Source organism: Chinchilla lanigera, unplaced genomic scaffold (genome assembly GCF_000276665.1).
Source record: "Chinchilla lanigera isolate Chin_1 unplaced genomic scaffold, ChiLan1.0 scaffold00125, whole genome shotgun sequence".
Classification (NCBI taxonomy): domain Eukaryota; kingdom Metazoa; phylum Chordata; class Mammalia; order Rodentia; family Chinchillidae; genus Chinchilla; species Chinchilla lanigera.
In genome coordinates, this window is record NW_004955526.1 from 194,892 (window position 1) to 218,433 (window position 23,542).

Below are 23,542 nucleotides of genomic sequence, written 5' to 3' on the forward strand. Positions count from 1 at the left end.
CCAGCCCGAAGGCTGGCGCTCCCCGCCCCAGGAAACAAACTTTTAAAACCTTGGTTACTGTCCCTCATGTTTCCTCCAGTGACTCGAATAATCTTGTTCTGTTAAACCATCAGCAGTCACATTACTGCAGGCCACTCCTATATGTTAAAATCTAGATTGTTTTTGCCACGTTATTGGTCATGACTTTATGGGTTATGGCCCCTCCTAAAGGAGGCACACAGTTTGAAGTCTGTTCTTAAGTAAAGTTATTTATCACTTGAACTGTCTTTACTTTGTTTATCCTGTTCCTTGAAATGACTCAGTGAATGTGATGAGGTAAATTAAGTAATTCATTTTCCCAATTTCAGTCTCAATTTTCATTACATTTTAAAACATGAAGATTTATGTACTGCAAACATGTACTGATAAAAATAAAATTAAAACAACAAAACAAGGAAAAACAATTTCTTTCTGATATTGGTGTAAGAGCCACTTGGTCAAACAGAAAGAAAGATGAGTTCTAAAGTATGTAAAAATTAAAGTTTGAGGAAAGAATATTCTCAGTCTTTCATGACTTTCCACTGCTAAAAATTCCTTTTTAATCACTTGTCATTTTTATCAAAAGAAATAAAAATAAACTGAGAAATTGGCCTCATCGATACAGTACACACACAGTTTGAGCATAAGTATCCCAAATATGCAGAAACTCAGCGTGAAAAAGCTAGATAGCATTGGAACTAAGGGACCAGATAAAGGTCAGGAAACCTAGAGACAGACTTTTCTCAGGAGGACATGAAGAAAGCGAATTGAGTAGGAACTCACATGCTTTGAGGTGTCAGATTTAAGATGACAGAGTGGAAAGAATCTTTGAGATGTACTGATTTATTCAACATCTTCATTTCACAAATAAGGAAGCAGCCTTTCAAAGGTTAAGGGAACACCCAAGAACAGCAGCACATGAGGTAGCGTTTGTGGGATGGAAGTTAGGAGTCAGAACATATGGGCTAAAATTTAGGTTCTGTAGCTTAAGGGTGGCTTAACTGCTTTATGGTATGATTTATAAGAGTGGAAACCATCATACCTTCCTTTTGGTATGCTTGTGAAATTTAGGTAAATCAACATTCACAGCTACATGTATGGTTTTTTGAATTAAATTAATAAAGTTTCAGTAGGAACAGAGTAGTAATCTAGTTCTGAAACCAAAACCATATGCAGTGCTGTCTCAGTTTATGAACTTAATTTAATGATTTGGGAGAAGGTGGCTGCATTTGTGTTTGTGTGGGGAAGAGGGCTGTGGTCCTGTTTGTCACCCAATATGGAGCTTGCGGAACAGAAGCAAAATTTTGGTGAATGCTTTTATTTGTGAACCGAATTGTTTGCAAACAGAACCGTTCATGAACCGAAGCACATGATTACTGGAGTATCTTGAAAATCATAAAGAGCAAGAAGAGGAATAAGGGGGAAAGCTCACAAACTCAAGTTTCTTCAAATAGAAGAACATGACTTTCCACAATGAAAGAATATATCCTGTAGCAGAAAAAATTTTCTAAATGACCTATTTGAAAGAATATCTATTGGACATTAAATTATTGAACATTATTGGACATTAAATATAGAGAAAGAATGCTGTGAGAGAATACCCCTCAGGCCCTTCCATGAAATAAATAGGAAAAAACACTGACAGACACATTCCTTGAGCTAGCATTATCCTGTTACTACAACCAACAAGATCTTAAAAAAGACAAAATTACAGACCAATTTTCTTAATGAGCATAGACACAAAAATCTTGGACAAGATCCTTGCAAACTGTACAATATCATTAAAAATATTATATATCGTGACCATATTAGTTTCATCCCAGGGATGCAAAGATGGTTCAAGATATGTAAATCAAGCACACATGGTGGCACATGCTTGTAATCCCAGCTGAGGCAGGAGGACTGCAGTGAGTTCAAGGTCAGCCTGGGCTTCAGAGTGAGTTCAAGGCCAGTCTAAACTACACAGTGAAGGCCTGTCTCAAAAACAGAAAAACATGTAAATTGATAAATGTAATACACTATGTAAACAAAAGTAAGGATAAAAATTACATCATCTTCACAATAGATGCAGAAAAAAAACTTTGACAAAATCCAGCATCCCCCATACAAAAACCTTGACTGAAATAGGTACAGAATGACCTTACTTTATGCTGATAAAAGCTATTTGTAACAAATTCACTGCCAAAAATCATGCTAAATTGGGAAAAGCTAAAACACTCCCTCTAAAATAAGGAACAAAACAAGGCTGTCCACTCTCACCACTTCCATTCAGTATAATATTTGAAATGTTAACTAGAGCAACCAGGCAAGAGAAAGAAATAAGATAGATTGAAATAGGAAAGAAAGAAGTCAAACTATCCTTTATATAGAAAATCCCAGATTCTTTTTATAGAAAATCCAAACAACTCTTAACAGAAAACTCTTAGAACTAATAAACAAATTCAGAAAAGTGGGAGGATACAAAATAAAATAAATCATCAGCAAAGTTGTTCAGATTACCAGATATAAGAATGCAAGATTGATCAAACAATTAAAGACAATAACAAGTAATAAAAAAATTAGAAATGATACAGAGCTTCATTAAACAAGATGGTATGAATTCAACAATTGTTGTTATGTTGCATATTGTTTTGTTTTTGTCTTCATTGTTGTTACTTTGTTATTGTTTTTCTCTTTAAAATAAAAAACTAAAATAAATCAATGACATTCTTATACACCAAGAATGAACCCATTAAAAAAAAAAGAATGAACCCATTGAAAAAGAAATCAAAGGGGCTGGGGATTTAGCTCAGCGGCAAAAGCGCCTGCGTGGCAAGCGCAAGGTCGTGAGTTCAGTTCCCGGTACCGGAGAAAAACCAAAAAAAAAAAAAAAAAAAAAAAAAAAAAAGAAAAAGAAATCAGAAAAACAATCCTATTTGTAATAGCTTCCAAGAAAATTGAACACACAGGAGGTAACCTGAGCAAGAAAGGGAAAAACCGCTGTAAAAAAAAAAAAAAAACTATATATATATATATTCTGAAAGTAGAGACCAATAAGGATATTAGAAAATGGAAAACACCCCTGTTCCTAGATAGGCAGAACCAATATCACCAAAGTAGCCTTTTTTGCAAAAATAATATATAGATATAATACATTTCAACCCAAATATCATTGCCTTTTTCACAGCACTAGAAAAAAAATTTAGATTTGTATGAAACCAGAAAAGACCAAGAAAAGCTGAAACAATCCTAAGTAAAAAGAGCAAGACCAAAGGCATTTATTACAATCTCAAACTGTAAATTATACTACAGAGCTACTGTAGTGAGAAATAGCATGGTCCTGGCACAAAAATAGACTTATTTACTGATGGAATAGAATAGAGGATGCAAAAAAAAAAAAACTCCAAAGGCCTTCACCCATCTTATTTTCAACAAAGGGGCCAAAAATATAAGCCAGAGATAGACATGCCGAAGAATGAATTTTAATCCTTATTTCTTGCCCTGTACTAAAATCAAGTCAAAATGGATCACAGACTTATGTATAAAAACAGAAACACAGAATCTGCTTGCAGACATATGCATAGGCAAGAAAATCATGAACAGGACCCAAATGCCCAAGAAATAATACCAACAGTTCACAGTGGGATTATATCAAATATAAAACTTCTACACAGCAAACAACCAACAAAGTGAAGAGATAACCTACAGAACGGGAAAATTTTTTGCAAGCTACTCCTTAAGAGGAGGGCTAATAATCTAGAATATATGAAGAACTCAAATTGATACCCCAAAACAAAAGCCCCAATAAAAAATGAGAAGTTGAAATGAATAGATAATTCTCAGAAGACGAAGGACAGATGGCCAATAAACATATAAAGAAATGTTCAGCATCACTGACCATTAATGGAATGCAAACTAAAGCAACATTGAGATTCCACCTAACTGCAGTAAAAATGGCTATTATCAAGGACTCAAAAAATAACAGGTTCAGGCAATGTTGTGTGGAAAAGAAACCCTTCTACACTGTAGGTGGGAATGTAGAGTAGTACAACCACTATGGAAATAAGTATGAAGATTCCTCAAAAAGCTAAGAACTCAATTTGACCTAGACATAACTTTTCTTGGTATCTTCCCAAAAGAGTCAAAGTCACCATATTAAATTGACAAATGCATAACTATGTTTTTAGCAGCACAGCTCCTAATAGCTAATTCATGGAAATTGCCTATATGCTCATCAACAGATATATGGACTAAGAAAATGTGGCATATATACATAAGGGAGTACTACTCAGCAATAGAAAAGATAAATTTGAGTCATTTGTGAGAAAGTGAATGCACCTCGAAACCATACTTCTAAGTGGAACAAATTAGTCACAGAAGGTTAACTATCACATGGTTCTGCAATATGAGAGGATCAGAATATAAATATCATGAAGAGAAGAATAAAAGAAACATGATGAGAAGCAGGGAGGTGGACTCTGTGGAGAGGGGAAGGGAATGTGTGGAAGGAGGGAGAGGCAGGGTAGTGAGGCAGGGGAGTAAAAATGACCAAGATGTTTGTGTGTGTGCATCAGCCCCCTTACACTGAGTGTAATCACTGTGTACTGCAAACATGTCTAATTAAAAATTTAAAAAGAAGGAATACTCTGAGGACACAGATAAAAGGATCATGTTACTAATCAATCAGAAATAGAGTTGGAATCAGACTATACACATGACAAGAGAGTAAAATTGACACATAGAGCACACTCAAGCAGAGAGCATGTGAGGCAGCCAAGCTTTCTTCGCATATAGAAGAGGTTTGAAGATGTGAGAATTCAGGGTATCCATTCCTGTGAACACTTTTTTGAGACTGATACCAGAGGCTAAACTCTAGACAAACAGGAGGGAGTCGGCAATATTTCAGCAAAAAAATCAAGGAGCGTATGTTGTGTTATACAACTGCTGTGAAAATTTTCAAATATACACAAATGTAAACAGAATAATGCAATGAATCCTATATACTTTCCTTCAAAAGTATCAGTATTTTGTCAGTCTTGTTTCATTTTGCAGCTCTCTTTTTTTTCTGGAGTGTTTTAAAGAAAATCCTAGGTAGTACGACAATATATCTAATGCTCATTCATATTGCCCTAAATATTTTAAACATATCTTGTTATAGTTCATTGTTCAAAATAGGATACAATCAAGGTTCACATTTTACATTTAGTTCTTAAGTTTCTGTATCACATTTATTCTCCTGTTTTTATATCATTGATCCGTGGAAAAACTGAGCCACCTGATGTGTTAGTCAGCTTTCTGGGGCTGAGATAAAATACTGAGAAAAGCAACTTTTAAAGAAGAAAGCTTTATGTGGGCTTATGGTTTCAGTGGTTCAGTCCAGGATTACTTCGCTGCATCACTTTGAGCCTGTGACGAAGCAAAACTTCATGACAGCAACATGTGGAGAGCAAAGCTGCTCGCCTCATCATAGCCCAAAAGGGGTGCAAAATGTATACTTTTCTAATTCTGCAAAAGCTCTACAAATAACAAAATTGTTATAATAAAACAATAGCTTTTCTTATATTTGGATAACAATTATTGGGAAGATATAATGGAAAAGCAAAATAATGGCAAAAAAGAATAACAAACACATTTACAAGACATGTAAAACTTCTGTGAGATAAACTTTGAAATATTCCTAAAACGCAAAAAATATTCTTGAGCCAATAAAGAGATACCCCCAGTTCTTGACCAGGTTGTTACGTCATAACAAAGATGTCTGCTTCAAAAAATCTGGATCAGAGAACAAAATTCTGAATATCTTCTAGGGTGGCCTGCCCTATGCTTTACTTTTTCATGCATAGATTATTATTTTTATTTATTTATTTCCTCCGGTACCAGGAACCGAACTCACGACCTTGCACTTGCCAGGCAGGCGCTTTGCCGCTGAGCTAAATCCCCAGCCCCCTATGCTTTACTTTTGAGCCACCATTCTTAGGGTGTGGTCTCTGTACCAATACTGGCATCACCTGAGACTTGCTAGAAATGCAGATCATCTTACTTCCCTCCAGACCTACTGAATCAGACTTTCTGGAGATAGAGCTCAGCAATCTACATCGTAATAAACTCTCCAAATGATGTTCACATATGCTAAGTTTGAGAAATACTGCACTTGTGTTTCTTAAATTTAAGTTGCATAGGAATCCGCTAAGATCTTGTGAAAATGAGGGCTTGAACCGGCATGTCTAAGGCAGAGTCTCATTCAGCATTTCTAACAAGCTGCTTTGTGATGCTGATGTTGGTGATCTGAAGATAACACTTTGAAGAACAAGACTTGAAGGCAAGCCCATTTCCTGGTTATTCAAGGCCAACCTACTCTGTAACCTCCCTCACTGTTATTTTTGTCCTCAGTCATAATGACAAATAATAGCTCAGTGTGTTACTCCTCCTAACACTATATGTACTTATTCTAAATAGCATTTAACCAAATAAATAAATAAATAAATAGCATTTAACCCACAACAGTGTGCTCCTTTCAAACAAACTTTAACCAAAAATAATTAAAAGGGCATCTCAGGCTTCGGTGGAGCTAATTTTGTTTTGTTTTGTTTTGGTACCAGGAATCAAACTCAGGACCTTGCACTTGTCAGGCAGGCACTGTGCCACCAAGCTCTATCCCTGGCATTGGTGGAGCTAATTTTGAAAAGGTATACAGTTAGCATTTATTAAATCAGAACAAGATACAGCTAATTGGATCCTAAAGAAAAAGAAAACATTGAGGGAAAAAGCTATGCAGATAATCTTGGTATAATATATGTCTAGGGCTGGGGATATAGCTCAGTGGCATCAGTGCCTGCCTGGTGAGCACAAGGTGCTGAGTTCAATTCGCAGTACCAAAAAAAAATTAAAAATTTTTTTTTTTTTTTTTTTTAAAAATTAAAAATTTAAAAAAAAAAATATATATATATATATGTCTAAATACAATTTGCATCTAACTTTTCTTTTTGTATAAGTTCTGGATTTTATTTATTTGTGTTTGGCTATACATTATTTCCTATTGCCCCCAAATTTTGTGGCTTAATCTACTAGACATTTATTTAAGATCATGGTTTTCTGGGTCAGGGATTGGTACAGGACATAGTGGATACTGCTCTATAAAGCCTGCAGCCTCAGCTGGGTAAACTTAAACATCTGGAATTGGCTGCAGTACAGAACCTTAGATCTGGGGCCTTCAGGTCCAGCTGATGGTTGGGCTCCAGCTTCTTTTCCACGTCATGTGTACCTTGGCTGGAATTTCCACAGTGGTTTCTTGGCTTCTTTACTCCTGTGTCTGAGGACTGAGCTAAAATAAGTGAAACAATTAGGGCTGTAAGGTTCTCTCTCTCTGTCTCTCTCTGTCTCTCTCTCTGTCTTTGTCTCTCTATGTCTCTCTATCTCTCACCCTTAAACATCAGAACTCCAGGTTGTCTGGTCTTTGGCTTCAGACTGAGATTTGCACTGATTCTCCTGATACTCAGGCTTTTGGTCTTGGATTGAACCATGATACCCACTCCTGTGTTTCTCCTGCTTGCAGATGGCATATAATGAGATATCTCACGCTCCATAACTTCGTGAGCTATGTGAGCTGATTCCTACAACTCCCTTCTTATATATATATATAATCATATTGATTCTTTCTGGAGAACCCTGACTAACACATTAGGTAGGTATTATTAAAATGACACATAGATGTACGAAAAATGCTCCGAAGTTGATTTGGCTAAAACCAATATCACTTCAAAAAACAAAAAGAAACCCATTGTAAAAACCTTCTTTGAAGTACATACATGCTTTATAAAGACCATAGATAGTACCTCTTTCTAACTCAGCACACAAGGATATCACCTTGGTAACTTGAGATTGTAATATGGAAATTGGCCAAATTAGGATGTTTTTCCCAGAGAAGTAATTGCTAAACCTTTATTACACATCATTGTGTGAAAACCAGATAGCATTGCAGCTTCACACACGTTACTGCCTCTATGAACTTCCTTTGTAGAATCAGTAGCTCTCCCCTATGCCTGCACATTAGAGTCACTTTAGGAGATTTGAAAAATGTCAATGTCCAGGCCTGAACCAAGAAAAATTACGTCAAGATCTCTGGAGTGGTACCGGACATTGAGATTATCAATGAGATTACCTCCACACAGGTAATTCCAAAATGCATTCAGTATTGAGAGCCACTGACACAGATTCTTCCCACCTAACCTCCATTAACCACCTAGATTTTTCTTAATTATTTTCAAAAATAATAAGCCCATAAAAGAAACTAAATATTGCCTGCTTTGTACAGCAGAGAAAAATGAGAAGGAATTATTAGAAATCGAGATACATGCCTTAGAGAACTACCAGTCTAAGAGAGTAGCATCTTTGTGCTATAGCTTGGATCTGGAAGACCTTGAAGGGAATGATGATAGGACCCTAGCTCCTTGTGTTTCCTTTCTTTTGCTTCCCGGTCATGAGTTGAGTGGTTTTGCTCAGGAGTTCCACCATGGGGTATGGCCTTGCCACAAGCCCAGAACAATGCACCCGAGCAACCATGGATTACAATTGTCAATGCTGTGAACAAAAATAAGTCTTATCCTTTATAAGGTGATTTGTCTCAAGTTAGTAGTTAAAAGATGCCAGGTGAGAAGAGAAGAGATGGGAGTTTGCTGGAGACTTGAGAATCTTTACCAGTTTTTATAGTAAATCTGAAATATGGTACCATATTTATTTGAAATAAAGTATCATACTTGAAATCAGTACCTTCATCATTTCCCTGTTAAATATACATATTTTGGTGATGTGTCAGAGGTCCCAAGTAGAAAACCATATATATTTTTAAAACATTATTTTGGATGTACACACACATATACACACATCAATGTATTTCTAAATGTAGTAATGCATAGAATTATGTAATGATTTGTCTACCAATGTTTATTTTTATATTCTTTGGTAAATAATTTTTCTTTCCCTTTTCCCACTGGATATGAATAAGCTGAGTATGTCGAAAACCTGCTGTTTATCAGCACAGTCTGAACAAGCAAGTAGGAACTTCACAGGGAAAAAAAGAATCCTGTACATTATACACAATTTATTCGTAGGATAATTTCACAAAATAGATGTTTCATGTCATTGAATTTTTTCCTTCTATGTATTCCTTGTGTGCAAAAGCATCGTTATTTCAAAGAGCATTCTCCACCCCTTTGCTTTTATGTAACAGAGCAACAGCTGTAGAAGAAGGTAAAGTACGCACATGTGTTGTCCTTTGGTTTTAAAGGAAATTAGAAGTTTAAAAAGCAAGTTAGCATAGGCTTAGATTGGCTGCAGTCCAGGGTTGTCACTGTATTCTTCAATTCTAGACCTATAGGAGACTGGCAGAGCAGATATTAGTGGGACCCTTCCGGCATTCTCTCCAGATATTTAATTTCAGGATGCTCGTCCTACTCTCTGGAGGGTCACACCCTGGACCACTGCTACCCAGGAATGACTCACAGCCAGAGAAGCCTCAGAGCCCTCTTTGGGATGAAGTCCCAGTTAGCATTCTAGAGCCCCCAGAGAAAGATGCTGATGACCCTTAATTCCCCATCAGACTGAGACTTCACTTGAAACGTCACTGCTGCTTGTGTCTGTTCTGCTACCAGGTTTCTCCCAAGCACATTCCTTATTAATAAATCCCTTATGCACAGCTTCCTGTGGTAAACACTGCTTGCCTAACCTAAGACAACACACTATCCACTCTTCTGAAATCTCCCCTGCGGAAACCAGCTTCCTTTCTCAAGGGCAGATACCAGTTTGCCCATCCTGTCTCCACCCATTAGCTCCAAGGTTGTCCCTGGGACAGACACAATTTTTTAGACCTGTTTTCCTCTTGAGTTAAAGCAGTGTTCTAAAGAAATTAAGACCAGGAGTCAGGAGAAGCATCTGACTCATCCTGGGGTGACTCGTTCTCAGAGTAGGAGGATGAGCTCCTCTGCTGCTTACTAAGCTGCAGTTAAAAAGTACCCGAGGCTGCTGGCTTCTTTTTAGTCAGCGTGAATATTCTTGAATAAGGCAGTGATTGCTATGAGTGTGAGCTTTCTAACTATAGGATGCCTCTGGGGTTTAGGGTACCCAGAGTTAACTCCTTAGTTGTCAGCTTGCTGTAACTAAGCTACTTTTGATAACTACTGCTTTACTCTTTCATCCATCCCCAGAGACATACAGGCAGAGGCTGGTTTCCATCTGCTTTATTCCATCTCAGCAGACACTTAAGGGAAGAGGAGATCCAGGCCAAGAAGGACTAAAGACAAGCATTTGTTTCTGAATTTTCTCTCTCTTTATTACATCTCTTCTGCCCCCTCTCATAGCTAATTCCTCCCATCTCTCCCCACCTTCTCCTCCCTCCAAATCAGTTTCTCATGAGCCCTTCCTCATGCTGAATTATATGCCAGGGTGGCTCTCGGCTCTGGGAAAGTGCTTGGCTTACTATTAACTTGTTTCATATAAAAGGCACAGTTCAGGCACAACCAACTGGCAGCAATGCTTAGAACCACGTATGAGCAGAAGGGAGAGAGAGCTTCTGTGCCTCCTCTGCAAATCCCGCCTTCCATGTGTTAGAGCTCTCAGAACCCTGTCCTTTGGAGAGCTTTTGTGGAGGCTTCATTAGGTTCACATAATTGATTACCTTGTTTGCCGCAGTGACCAACTCAGTGGCCAGCCCCTCTATTCTTGGGAGGTCTGCAGATAGGGCTGAAAGTTTCAACCTTGTAATCCAGTTCCCACCTAGAGGCTACCTTTCATATCATTGGTATACAAAGGGACGCATTGTGTAAATCCCAAGGTTGGTGGAAGTTCTGCGACAGGAATGAGCACAAAGACACAATATATATTTTTTCTTATAAGACACAATGTCATAGATATGCTCTGTAGGGTTGTAGCCTGTTTGTCATCTTGGCTTATGGTAATAAGGAGCTAATATCCAGCTTTCTCACACCCGGAGCTGTGGACTCCCAGTGATGCCAGGAGTGAGCCACAGTGAATAACATGGTCTCTCCTCCTGAAGCACAGTTCCACTCAGATACTCAAGGGGAATTTATGTGTATATGCGTGCATGCATGTGTGCACACACACATGCACACACACACATACCAGTGTGGATATATATAAATGTGCATCATTTCTGATAAATGCAAAACTGTAAACTAGTTTAATACTAGTAATACTTTGATCAGTGTTCCCAGACCTTGAGTCAGAACAGTTTACCCTGCTACAGTCTTAATATTTGTACTCCTCAACCCCACTCCTCTGTTGAAACCCTAAACCTCAAGGCTATTAGAAGGTCCTGCTTTGCATGGTAATGATATCATGAGGGCAGAGCCTTCACACTTGGGATTGGTGCTCTTATAAAAAGGTGTCGAGGGGAACCTACTTGTTCTTTCCATTGTGGGTGGATTCAGCAAGAATTGAGCGATCTGCAAAATAGAAGAGGGCCCTCACTAGACATGAACACGCAGCATCCTGATCTCAGAATCCCCAACCTCTGGAACTGTGAGAAATGCATCTGGATTGTTTATAAGCCACCCAGCCCATGACACTGTGTTACAGTAACCCAAACTGACTGAGATGGACTAGTGGCATAGTAGGCATCATGCCACATGAGGACCCATGAGAATGCTTTTAATTTCAAATTCAGAAGACGATAAGTAAACTTCTAGGTTGATTAAAGTGTTTGCATATTTTGTTTGTATTTCTATCAATGTAGTCATGTCTGTGCATAGAAACTTGTTTGTGAAAGAAAAAGTGCCCAGGGCCCACAGCATTATGATGTGACCCACCTCCAGGGACATACTTGCATCATACAGTGAAAACATGTAGAAGTCTTTGGATTTCGCACAACCTGTTCTTGTAATTGGCTGTTTTTGAGAACCGGGGTCTTTAGATTCTAAGGGAATGAATTTCAAATGGGAGAAATTCATATAACTTAAAAGGCACAGGTTGCCTTAGGCTGAATTTGCACAAAAAGGAGTCCTGCTAGCAGTGCCTCAGATGCCACTGCATCCAGCACTCTGCAGTCAGAGTTTCTGGCTCCTTCAGAAACCACTGCTTCAGCTGCCAGACACTGGGACTCATATTTGCCCAGAGTAGGGGAACCTCTTGCATAAAAGCTATTTGCTAAATCACAAAATCTTAAAACTTAGAGCAGTGTTTGCACCTCCTAGGCCCATTCCTCCATCCAGGCAAGATCATCATCCACATCAATTTGATCCTGACATTAAGTGTGCTGGAGAACTTTAAAGATGTTTCCCTTTTTGTCACAGTTTAGTGAGAAAGTTCTAACTTGGAGAAAACAGAGAGATGCAAGGCTGTTATGGAGTCAGCGGGAGGCTGTCACAATGGATGCACTGCTGAGAGCTGTGAGTCAGTGGTGGTACAAGAGCTACAGATCCTGTGCAGTGCCCACAAGAATCATTGTGGTCTCAGCGTCCTGGGGACAGGGCTCCAGACCATCATCCACCACCCTGTGGAGGGTGCTGTAATGTTGCTGGCTTGGGTGGAAAGAATGCAGCTCTGAAGCAGCCTCCCAGGCAGCAAAGGTAGGCATGGGAAAGACATCTGGCCTCTTGTTTTCAAAAAAGCACTTCAGGTTTCTTTCACTCAGCTTGTTGGCATAGTCCACAAATGTATTTTCCAAATGCTCCTTTTCCTTTTGTGCATATGTCTTCCAAAAACTTAGCTGCAGATAGCTAACTTTAGACCGGCAGCGTGCATAGCAAGTGGTGATCAGAGAGAAGAAAGATGCTGAACAAATCAGGAACCATCCTAGAATCTTAGGGAAAAAGATATATTGAGGACATATGAAAGCAAAATCACATTTCAGGGAACTGAAGTAGTATGATTAGGAATAGCTAAATCATCACCACCATCCTTATCATACCTCATTTGAAATCATTTATGGTGCTTGATAAACACTTTCATCCGTCAAAATAAAGTTTACCTAATATTTATTCTCTTCCCTAATATTGTTGCTATGCAAACAATAAATAAATAAATGAATAAATAAACAGAAGGCCAGCAAATGGAAAAGAGTAAAAAATATAAATTTTTCAAGAATTGAATAAGCCAAGTCCCCAAATAGTATTATCTTTTAGAGAAAAGAATTCTGTGCAGGAGTAATTGCGGTCATCTGAGCAATGCCCGCGAGAATCATTGTGGTCTCAGCATCCTGGGGAGAGGGCTCCAGACCATTGTCCACCACCCTGTGGAGGGTGCTGTTATGTTGCTGGCTTGGGTGGAAAGAATGCAACAATATATGGCTAATTAACACCAGTTAAGTAGCCATATATTCTTAGACATTGACAATGCATATAAGGCTAGTGACCCAATTTTCCCATGTGACATTGTTTACAGAGTAGCAGTCTGTGGGACAAAGGCCATTCACTACTCACTGTTCTTGGTAAAGAGAGACAAATAATAAAATAGGAGGCTAAAGCTATCAGAATTTAAAGCCTGTCTAAATGCTGAGAAAAAAAGCATCACGCCAAACCTTAAAAGATTTTTTGTTCTGAATTTTAGTGATTAAAACAAACTCTTTTCTTAATATGAATGGACGTTATGCTTCTGGGTTTTTTTGTTGTTAATTTTAAAAAGAAAGGCTGTGTAGGTCAGCATATTTCTAAATATTTTTGTGGTTCAAATTCTGTTTTTTATAAATGGAATATTTTATATTTGCCCAACTAAAAGATCTCTTTGAAACTGTTGAATGACCTTAGTATTCTTTAACAGGCTTATTTGAGAATAGAAACAATAAATTGCAAACGAGTCTATTTATACCATAGCAAAACTGCAAATGTGCTCCAGATCAATGGCTTTAAAACTCTGGCTCAGACATGAGGTTGTAGTGAAAGGTCTCAGACTGTGTGAATGTTTACCCTGGATGGGCATTATTTGGCTATAAATCTTCCTTTCCCCTTACTATGTCTCTGTTTCTCAAATATAAAATGGGAGTGCCCCATCTCAGAGTGTATTCGGGGGAATCTGGTGAAATAATGCTGAACACACAAGTACATTCAGTGAGGGTAGCTACTATCTCCTGCTGCTATTTTTCGAATGTATATACATTTGTGTGAAAGCGTTACTGAATTCGTAATCTCCTTCTGTACCTGTGATCTGTGAGTCAGGTACAGCTACGTAGTTGTCTACCTCAGATCTTCCTTTTCCTTCCATCATCTGCCTTCTTTGATCTCCACAACTGGTCCTCTTCTCGGCCATCTTCTTTCAGAATCTGAGCTGATTTTAGCTGAGTCATAAACTGTTTGATCAACTTCCAATGCCTTCCCACCTCTCCATGACTTAGCATTGACCAGCCATCCTGAGGCCTGACCACTGAAACTTCATGTCGCTCACTCCACTACCCCCGTCACTATACCAAAGTCAAACAAGAGTGTGATGAATGCTCCCTCAATAGAGTGCTCATTCAGATCCTGTTTTACATCATTCTCCTTCCCCAAATCCTGACAATTTTCTCATCAACTAGAAATACCTACTACACGTCTTATGCTCATTTATGTCCATTGTCTCTAAACCTTCCAACAATCCAGGGACATACAGTACTTGTACTGTACCACACTATCCCAAATTTACCTCCAAGGCTGAGCTCTTTCCACTACTCCATTCTAACACCCTTAAGACTAGAGATTCATCCAGCTGGATTTCCTGTTGTTCTGCCCCATTCACAGATGAATGTACTTTTTCCACTTCCACCCACATGCCCAGTTACTGGTCGGGACTGTGTTGACGCACCTGCATTTGCTACAGCTCCTTTCATCCACATCTTTCAGGCCTCCTCCCACAAGAATCAGCCCCAGGTCCTTCTCATTCTGCTGCAAAGTCAACAGGTAATTGTGCCCAGTCTACACTATGACAGAATGTGTATCATTTAAATCTTGTGCCTGTGTTTAGAGAAGAAAAGCTTACACAGTGATAAATGTTTGGATGTGGCACTGCCTGAATGGAGCTTGGTTGCCTGAGGACAACAATAAATTATTCATTGTCATAACATTTGTAATTAATACCTTCCTTCAACAAAAGGGAGCCTGACATGTTTTATCTAAGATGTGCTTTGCGCATTGAAGAAAAGGTCTTGTTTTGGGACATATTTTGGTCTATCAGTTCATGAAAGAATATGACTTCACTGTCAATGACTTTGGGATGTATGATTTTTAAGAATAGTCTTGCTTTGATACGTTGTAAATCCAAATCCTTGTTGAAAAAGTAAAATTATACTACTTGGGTGCATTTATTTTGAAACAAATACTATTCCTGACAAATGCAACTCTGTTCATCTTCTGGTACTGCTTGTTGTGGTTTGGGGAATGCAAATAGGATGTCTGTCTTTTCCTAAGTCCAGGGCAGGGCTATTCATTTGTGTTCAGGTGTCTGGAGAGTTGGCAAGCTACTTCCTTGAACCAATTAGGTGAAGCTATGATTTCTTCCTGCCAAATAAAAAAGCCTGAATTTTGAGAGTCTAAAGTAATGTTAGAACTTCTTTAGTTCAACAGCACAGAGAGTAAAAGACCTAATCTCCCTGGAGAACATGGCCACTTTTCACTGATGGCTATTTAAAGACTACTGAGTCGTAGTTTATGTGGGAAATTCTTCTCAATCTTGACAGTATTTCTACATAGAAACAACAGTGGCTGGAAACCATTCCAGGGAATTACTACACTAATTATGTTGTATGCAACTTTTAAAAATGTTAGTTTATTTGTTTTAGCTGTATTTTAGTAAGTGCATGTTTGTGTTTCTCTAAGGAACCAGTTTGAAAATGAATAATTTTTAATTACAGTCAGCCATTAACACTCAGTTTATGATTTGATGTTGTACATTATTTACAAAAGTCAATCCAGAGAGACAGTATTAAAGAACCTAAGTATTTCCATATACATAACCCAGAGGATATTTTCTTTTTGGAAATAGAAAAGATATAATCCAATCAACAATTTTCCTGAGCCAGCCAGCCTCTAGAAAACTTTTCCTGAGATTGTCTTAATGCTACGGGAACATTATGTTCTTATTTCCACTTAGTTTCAAAATATCCTGGCATACTCATACTAGCCCTGGTTGAAAATAGGACAGATGGAAAACTTCAGGCTCAGGCTGGGAGAAAGAGGCAAGTTTGCTCTTACCTGAGACTGGGCTTGCAGGGACAGTCTCACTTCTTCATTGTCCGTGGGCAGCATGCTAGTTTTGCCACAAGATACTTTGTGAAGTTCCTCCCAGCATTCTTTGGGCTTGCCCTTGCAGATCAGATCCAGGATTCTTGAACTTTTTGTCCCGCTCATGGCACACTCATAAAAAGTTCCATTAAGCAAAGTCACAGAAAGCCACATCACCGGAGCCACCAGTGCACTCAGTGTGATCTGGCCAAGGACATAGAAGAAGCGGCCACCGTGGCCCTTGGGGAAGATTTTCCTGGGATTCACACAGCAGCCTGTGAAGAGCTTCCATGCCTGGTTGTTCAGAAAGAATCCTAGGATCAGTAACACCCAGGCAGGAGCAAAAAGGAATACCAGCCCATAAGCCATATTCTCACTGCTGCAGGGGCACTTAAAAGCCACAAGTGAAAAGAGACGCTCACTTCCCAAAGTCAGCAAAGCCATGAAGCTGTAGCCAATAGCAGTTTTCTGGTTAAGAAAGAATTTTACAATGGGCTGAAAAGCATCCATGTTGGAGATGCACAGAGAGGGAAAATGCCTTGCCTTTGCCTTTGCCTTTGCCTTTGCCTTTGCCTTTGCCTTTGCCTTTGCCTTTGCCTTTGCCTTTGACACCGCAGCTGTGGCTATGGCTGTCGCAGTGGACAAGGGTGGAGCTCTTTGTTCATTAGAAACAACGTCCTCAAGTCTCAGGCTGAATTTGGCCAGATAAGAAAACAATGTCATTCCCTAGGAATGCATGTTTCCCAACAGTGTTCAGATAATGCCTCCTACTGGTAGATACTGGGCTGTGACCCAGGAGTCTAAACCCTGAGCAGAGTAAATCAAAATGCACAGCCTCCTTTTTAATATTATTTCTGTGTGGCTTAGGTTAAAAATGAGAAAGAAATTCTCACTCATATGACTAACAGCCTAGGAATTTTACAGCAAGATAAATCAACATAGTAGAAATGGGTTTCAGACAGTTAGTTTATTTGGATCTAGACGAAACCTCCAAACCCATAGTTTCACATTGAATGCTTTTTCTCTTGCTGTATGACTTCAGATTTGGAAGACAGAGATTCCAGACTTCTAAAACTGGAGTAGTATTAGAAAATTAAACCATTTTTAGTATGGCAGATATTTGAAATTTATATGGAAATGTTTAAGGAATGGTTGAGTTTTGAAGAAAAAACAAAATGAGAGAGGTCCTCATGATTTCCTTCCTAGACTATCATGGTAACATCTTGACTGATAATCTCTCTATGACCTCATGTTCACCTTCCCTCAATCCTAAATTCATCTTCTGTGCAACACAAAGGAGAGTCCTCTCAAACAGAAATGTGATTCTGCATTAACCTGATCCCGTCTTTAGGGTTCCCCACTGTCTGTAAACTGTTTGAATGGGATGTCCCCAAAGCTCATCATGGTATGCCGTGCCATCACATGTCCCTACTGTGTACAACGTCTCTGCCCTACTGCCTCTTCACCTTGTCTCCCTGCAAATGCTCACTCAGCATCTGAGTGTCCTGGGCCTCAACATGATGCCAAACATAGATTAGATACTCATTCAATAATTTTCTGTAAATGGCTGTTGAACTCCCACTGTGTGCCAGACATGGTGCTAATCAGGCAGTGCTCAATAAGTACTGAACAAAGAAAGGAAGAAAGAAAAAGATCATTCTTAGTACTTCAAATTACAAATAATATAAGAAAAGTTTCTTTTCTCTGCTATACACTGCTCTTAATTTTAAAAATAACTAAAGCATTTGAAAGGTGGTATCCTAAACTGATAAATTTCTATTAATTGATAAGTTTTAATATCCAACCCTGTGTGAAAAATTCAGGCTTTGGACTAAGAGCCAAGGAACCAAGTTATACTATGATCTTGAGTGTATCATTTTACTTCTCTAAGGACTAGTTTACTCATTGTGAGACTAGGTGTTTAAGAGAAATAGTGCCCAGAATTTGTTTCATTTCTGCATTTGTAAATCTCTCCAAGTCCTGGAAAGAAACAGTCATTCTTGAGGATCACATTATAGCCCGTTCATGTTTGTCCTAACATTATGCTTTGCGCCTTCTCAAAGACTTGTCATCTACAGCATCGTGATTGTGGTCTCTGTTTAGCTTACTCATTATGGCTTGCTGTCCCCAGGTTCTATCTTGGAGTTCTTTTCTTCTGACTCTTCAGCCTCTTCTTGGCACTATTAAGATAGTTGTTATGGTTTGTGTCTTTGTGTCCCCCCAAAGCCTCATGAGGTCATGGGGCAGGCTTTTAGAGTTTGATTGATTATGGATGTGAGAGTTACAACCTGCCCTGGAGTGGATTCGGCTGTGTTCTGCCGCCATGAGCTATAGCCCTCTGCCATGTGCCACTCTGCCTTGTAACCTGCCAAGTGTGGACTAAAACCTCCACAAACTGTAAGCAAAATAAACCTTTCCTTCCTTCATTTTGGGCATTGGGTATTTTGTCTCAGCCATGAGAGAAAAGTAACCAAGACAATAGTCCATAAAATAAATAGATTTCAGACTCTCAGTAGGGTTGGATGCAACGGCAGACAGAAACACCAAAACAACACCCAAGATTTGGAGACAGATTTATTTACATTGTTGGGCATTGACCAGGATCATTCCCAGAATATCAGGTCCTCCTTTCTGGTGGTCTAGGGCTTATATGAGATAAGCAAGCAGGAAGTACAGAGGCAGAATGGCTTGCCAACTGGGGATTGATTTATACAGTGTGCATCACAATGAGCAGCTGTTTCTAAGAGACAGAAGCAACTGGAACTGGAACAGGAACTACTACTTGGGCAACTAACAAACTGAAGTATTCTGGCTGGGCGGGGGGGGCAGCATTTTCTGTTACACAATGACTTGCAGAGTTAAGTATGAACCTGGAAGTGCTGACCTCACACTTTACCTGCTTAATCATTAGGCTGAGGCACCTAGAACAGGGTATTTGATTGTCCTAATAATAGATATTTGTGCTAGATCAAATGACAGTAATTTTTTTTATCTTTATCAGGTTGCTTTCAAGATGTACTTGGGAGTTACACCAAGTGTGACCTGTAACAATTCAAGCAAAAATGAATTTTCACTGATTCTAGACAAGAATCCTCTTTCGGAATTTGTGGAAGAGCTCCCTGCTGGACGGTCTTCTCTATGCTACTGCAATTTACTCTGTGGGATCATCAGAGGGGCCCTGGAAATGGTAACACACATACTTCATTTTGCCAGGTGTACAGCTGTAACAAACTACCTGAGACTGTAGCAGTTTAAGATAGCAAACGTTTATTCTCTCCCACACTTGCTGAGAAGCAGAAATCTGGGAGCAGCTCAGCTGGGTGATTGTGGTTCAGAATCTTTCACAGCTTCATACACATGCAGTCAAGTTGTTGGACAGGGCTAACCATCTAATTTTACAGAATCTTCGCTATTAAGAATGATGGGGCCGGCTGGTAGCCAAAACCCTAGACATGCGTTGAGCTACTCAGTAATGATCCCCTGTGCATATAACTTTTAATTATTCATGGTAATTAGGGGAAAGATAAACAATCCAAAAACATGAGAAATAATATATTATTCACACAGACCCTCATGTTTTTATCCTGACATTCTTTTAAAGCTTGTCTTATATCAGTGACCGTAATGTTGAGGGAAGGAAAGAGAAGAATTCTGGGAATTTACAGGCAAAGGGAGAAACCATGAAATTAAATAAAAAATAGGAAAAGAAGTTTCCAGGTTTCATGGATAGTGGTTGATTATTATATATGCTAAATGGCAAGTAGATACCAGGCCTCACATGGCCCTAAATATCCAAAAAGCTTCAACAGTTTCCTTGTTATTTTAATTTTCTGTTAAGTTTTGACAAAGACATAAAAAACATTATGGGAGAAAAAGTAGAGGATAAATTTAGCTTCTGTATTCCCCATTGCAATCTGCAATTTTCTACTGGCTGATAGGTAACATGAGGCATAGGTTTTACAAACTATATTAGCCAGATAATTTGGCCCATGGGATTCTATGTTTTATCGAATTCTAAGTGAGAAGTTTTTTGTGAGAGAAGGAAATGAGTCAGATAAGCATCAATAAATACTAATTAATCATCTGCTAGACTTAGGCATTTTCCACTTACTCTGCCTCTAGTAGGCACTTTCATTTATTTGTCTTATTTATTAATGACTTAAAATAACAACAAATACCTTATTAGGGTGAGCCAGCAACATCCTGCCAGTCTTATGTGAACACATTTTAATGAATACAGAAAGAAGCCCTGGGGGACATGGGAAATGCTTCTTGAAGAAAAAGAAGGCCTGGGTGTTAAATGTTTATGTCAGTAATTTCAATCTTTAATTTATATTTATAATTTATCAAGTTGATACTTTTTCAAAGCTCCCCAAAGCCACAATTGATTGCTAAATATTATTCAACTAAGTGGCTATGTTATTTAGCTAATGACAATGATCTATGACAAATCAGTTTGAGAGGAATCCTTTAAGAATCCATGGAAGTTCTGCCAGGCCACGCACACTAGGGCAGGCTCTCTTTGAGGTGGGCATCGTGTTCTTCTCCAGAAGGATCCACAGTCGGGCCCAGCCCTGCCATGCAAGCACAGCCGATGGGTCCCCCACCTCGGGGCCAGTCGAGCATCGCCTTTGTCACAGCTGATAATGGCATAGGCCCACAGGTTCTGGGCCATCTCCAAAGGACACACGCTCCAGGCCCTGCATCCACAGAAGGGTTTCATGTGCACCTCTCCGCGCAGAGAGTAAACAAAGGTGTAAAAAGAGATTGAGAAAACTTCAGAGGTTTTTTTTCTTTTCTTTTCTTTTAAAGATCTGATTTTTTCCCCCAGGTTCATTTGGCTGTTGATGTCATGTTCTTGCAAGACAGACTAAAAGGCGACAGTGTGACAGAAATAGGAATAACATTTTTAAAACAGCCCGAGAAGAAAAAATACAGACGGAGAAAATGAAGGCTAACATGCTAAATGTGCAGGGTGCCTGGCCACAAGCGTGTGGAATTAGCTCACATGGACAGCCGCAGAGATTTAGAATTGCTCACCAGCATGGGCTTTGAATGGCTTATAAATCAGCCAGAAATTTGAAATGTGGGGCATGAGGATTTTATTTTGCTTATAAATCACACATTTTCATATCATGTCTACAAGATTTCATATACAAATAACTCTGTATAAGATGGCAAGCATGAATTCCATGTGTTACACAGCTCATCCTCAGAGTCTTTTCATTCATTTTACTTATAATGAAGGGGAAAGGGCAATGCCTGTACAAGTAATTGGTATGTTATCCTGTGTCACTGGAAAAAAGAATGATACAGCGTAAATTCATTAAATAGCCATAGTTTTTAAATACTATCTACAACATTCTCTGTAGAAACACTTCTATTTGTAGCACTTTTCCATAGTTTTAAAAAATTATGAATGATTTTTCTCAAATATTATTTTGGTTTATACCTTCAGGAGGCAAAAACTCGATTTGTAATCATCAAGACAAGGTACTTATTTGGATGCCAATTCTGAAGAATTTAAAAATAGCATTTAATTTGCATTCATTTAATTTTAATTTTTTTTTACAATAGTGGTATCTACCCCTTTCTTTTCGCATGAAATATTACTGACAGCTGGGAAATCTGTAAAAGGAGTGGTAAATAATGTTCTTAGAGAGTAGTTCCTTACCCCACAGTTTTCAAGAACTGAGAAATTTTACTGAAAAGGATCAACATGTAATGTGTGTATGTACCAATTCCCTAGGATAAATGTATTTACTATGTATCACAAATGTGTACTAATAAAAAATGGGAAGAAAAAATAAATTTTGTCATCGTTTTTAGCCTGAAAAAATCTTCCAAAGTAAAAAAAAAAAAAAAAAAAATCTTCCAAAGTGTATTTTGTCTGTGACAAGAACATTCTTAAAATCCAAGGCACTTCTTCTACCTGGTCTCCCTCTGTACCAAAAGCTGTTCACGCAGCAACTGCTGCCTCTCACTTGGGTTCTGCACCTGGTGCCCCGATCCCTGTGCTCAGAATGGCAGACCTGCCCCCAACTCTCTGCACCCTCCTTCATGCATTTCTGCAGGTGCCATTGTCCCCTACTCTGCAGAGGGCTCGGTGGGCCCTGCCCACCACCAGTGCCTTGATTCTCCTTCCAAGTGTAGCACACAGGGCGACCCTTATGGTGAGGGCAAAGGTCGGTAACTGGGCCGGGGAAAGATAAGCTACAAGACCCTTGCAGACCTCACTCTGTCCCCTCAGAGGCTCCACCATCCTATGAGCAGAACTGTGGCAGTACTGACCCTGGCCTAACCCCTGGGAGCTGACCCTCCAGAGCTGACCATGCTGCCTTCTCTGGCGAGCCAGGCCTCTGCCCTGGGACAGAACACCCAGGGCCTTATGCCTTTGCTGTCTCCCTGGCCCGGCCACTCAGGACATGCGCCTGCCCAGGGCCAGCCTCTCCTGGCTCCCCTAGAGACGGCTCTCTTCTCCCCTGGGTTGGGGCGGGGCAGCAAGTGTTTGGAGCCTGGAGAGACTATAAATAAGCCGCTTTATTTGTGGAGCTGGGCAGAGGCCCTCTTGGGCATTCCTGCCCTCAGGTGCCCTCAAAAAATAATAGTAATAAAAATAGAATTGAAAATGCAGCGTGAGGTGCCACACACCTTCAACTCTAGCAGTCTGGGAGGCTGAGGCAGGAGGATCCCATGTTTGAACCCAGCCTTGGGAATATACCAACTTAGTGAGACTCTGTCTCAAAATAAGAAAGAAAAGAAGGGGCTAGAACTGGGTGTAGTTGTGCACATCTATAATTGCAGCACTTGGGAGGCTGAGGCAGGAGGATTACTATGAGTTCAAGGTCAATCTGGGCTACATAGTGAATTCAAAGGGAGCCTGAACAACATAGCGAGACCCAATCTCAAAAAAAATAAAATATAATAAAAGCATACCGTGGGAGGAGGTAGGGCTGTAGCCCAGTGTGAAGGCCCTGGGTTCAATCTCCAATGCCATAAAAAAAAAAAAAAAGAAAACATACTGGATTAAATAAACAATAATCTTCATCAGAGCATTATCACGAGGCGGAAAGCTCAAATTACAAGTACAGTTACTGTGACACCATAAGTTAAAACTGATGTAGATCGGGTTAAGGGTGTGTTTGGTGGTGGAGTCCTTTTCCAGCATGCTTAGTACCGTGAATTTGACTCATAACACTGTAGAAACAACAACAAAAACAAGAAGCTGGTGAAGTGATACGGATAGAAGTCAACTAGGATTCCCATCAACTAAGACCCTGTGCAAAGCCTCTCTCTGTCTCTCTCTCTGCCCCTCTGTCACTGTGTCTTTCTCAAAATGAGAGAAT

The 23,542-nt window shown here is 39.3% G+C and overlaps 2 protein-coding genes across 7 annotated transcripts in view; one reads left to right on the plus strand and one right to left on the minus strand.

Annotated features, from left to right (window-relative positions):
• Trappc3l (trafficking protein particle complex 3-like) overlaps window positions 1-22,964 on the plus strand; it is a 97,236-nt gene extending 74,272 nt beyond the window's left edge. For 4 of the 6 annotated variants that reach the window (XM_013507365.1, XM_005409744.2, XM_013507367.1 and 1 more), the window contains 3 exons: window positions 14,718-14,876; window positions 19,198-19,383; window positions 21,028-22,003. In XM_013507365.1, coding sequence (XP_013362819.1) covers window positions 14,718-14,876; window positions 19,198-19,383; window positions 21,028-21,147 — 465 coding nt within the window. In that variant the 3' untranslated portion in view covers window positions 21,148-22,003. Of the gene's footprint in view, window positions 1-14,717; window positions 14,877-19,197; window positions 19,384-21,027 lie in introns of all 6 variants that reach the window. The other 2 variants (XM_013507364.1, XM_013507368.1) reach the window with 2 other exon arrangements.
• Window positions 9,080-18,437, minus strand: Fam26e (family with sequence similarity 26, member E). Its single transcript, XM_005409741.2, has 2 exons — window positions 16,167-18,437; window positions 9,080-12,808 (listed from the first exon to the last, which is right to left on the minus strand). Exons 1-2 carry the CDS (start codon window positions 16,917-16,919, stop codon window positions 12,419-12,421), a joined length of 1,143 nt encoding a protein of 380 aa, XP_005409798.1. The 5' UTR covers window positions 16,920-18,437; the 3' UTR covers window positions 9,080-12,418.
• Window positions 22,965-23,542: the final 578 nt, after the last annotated feature.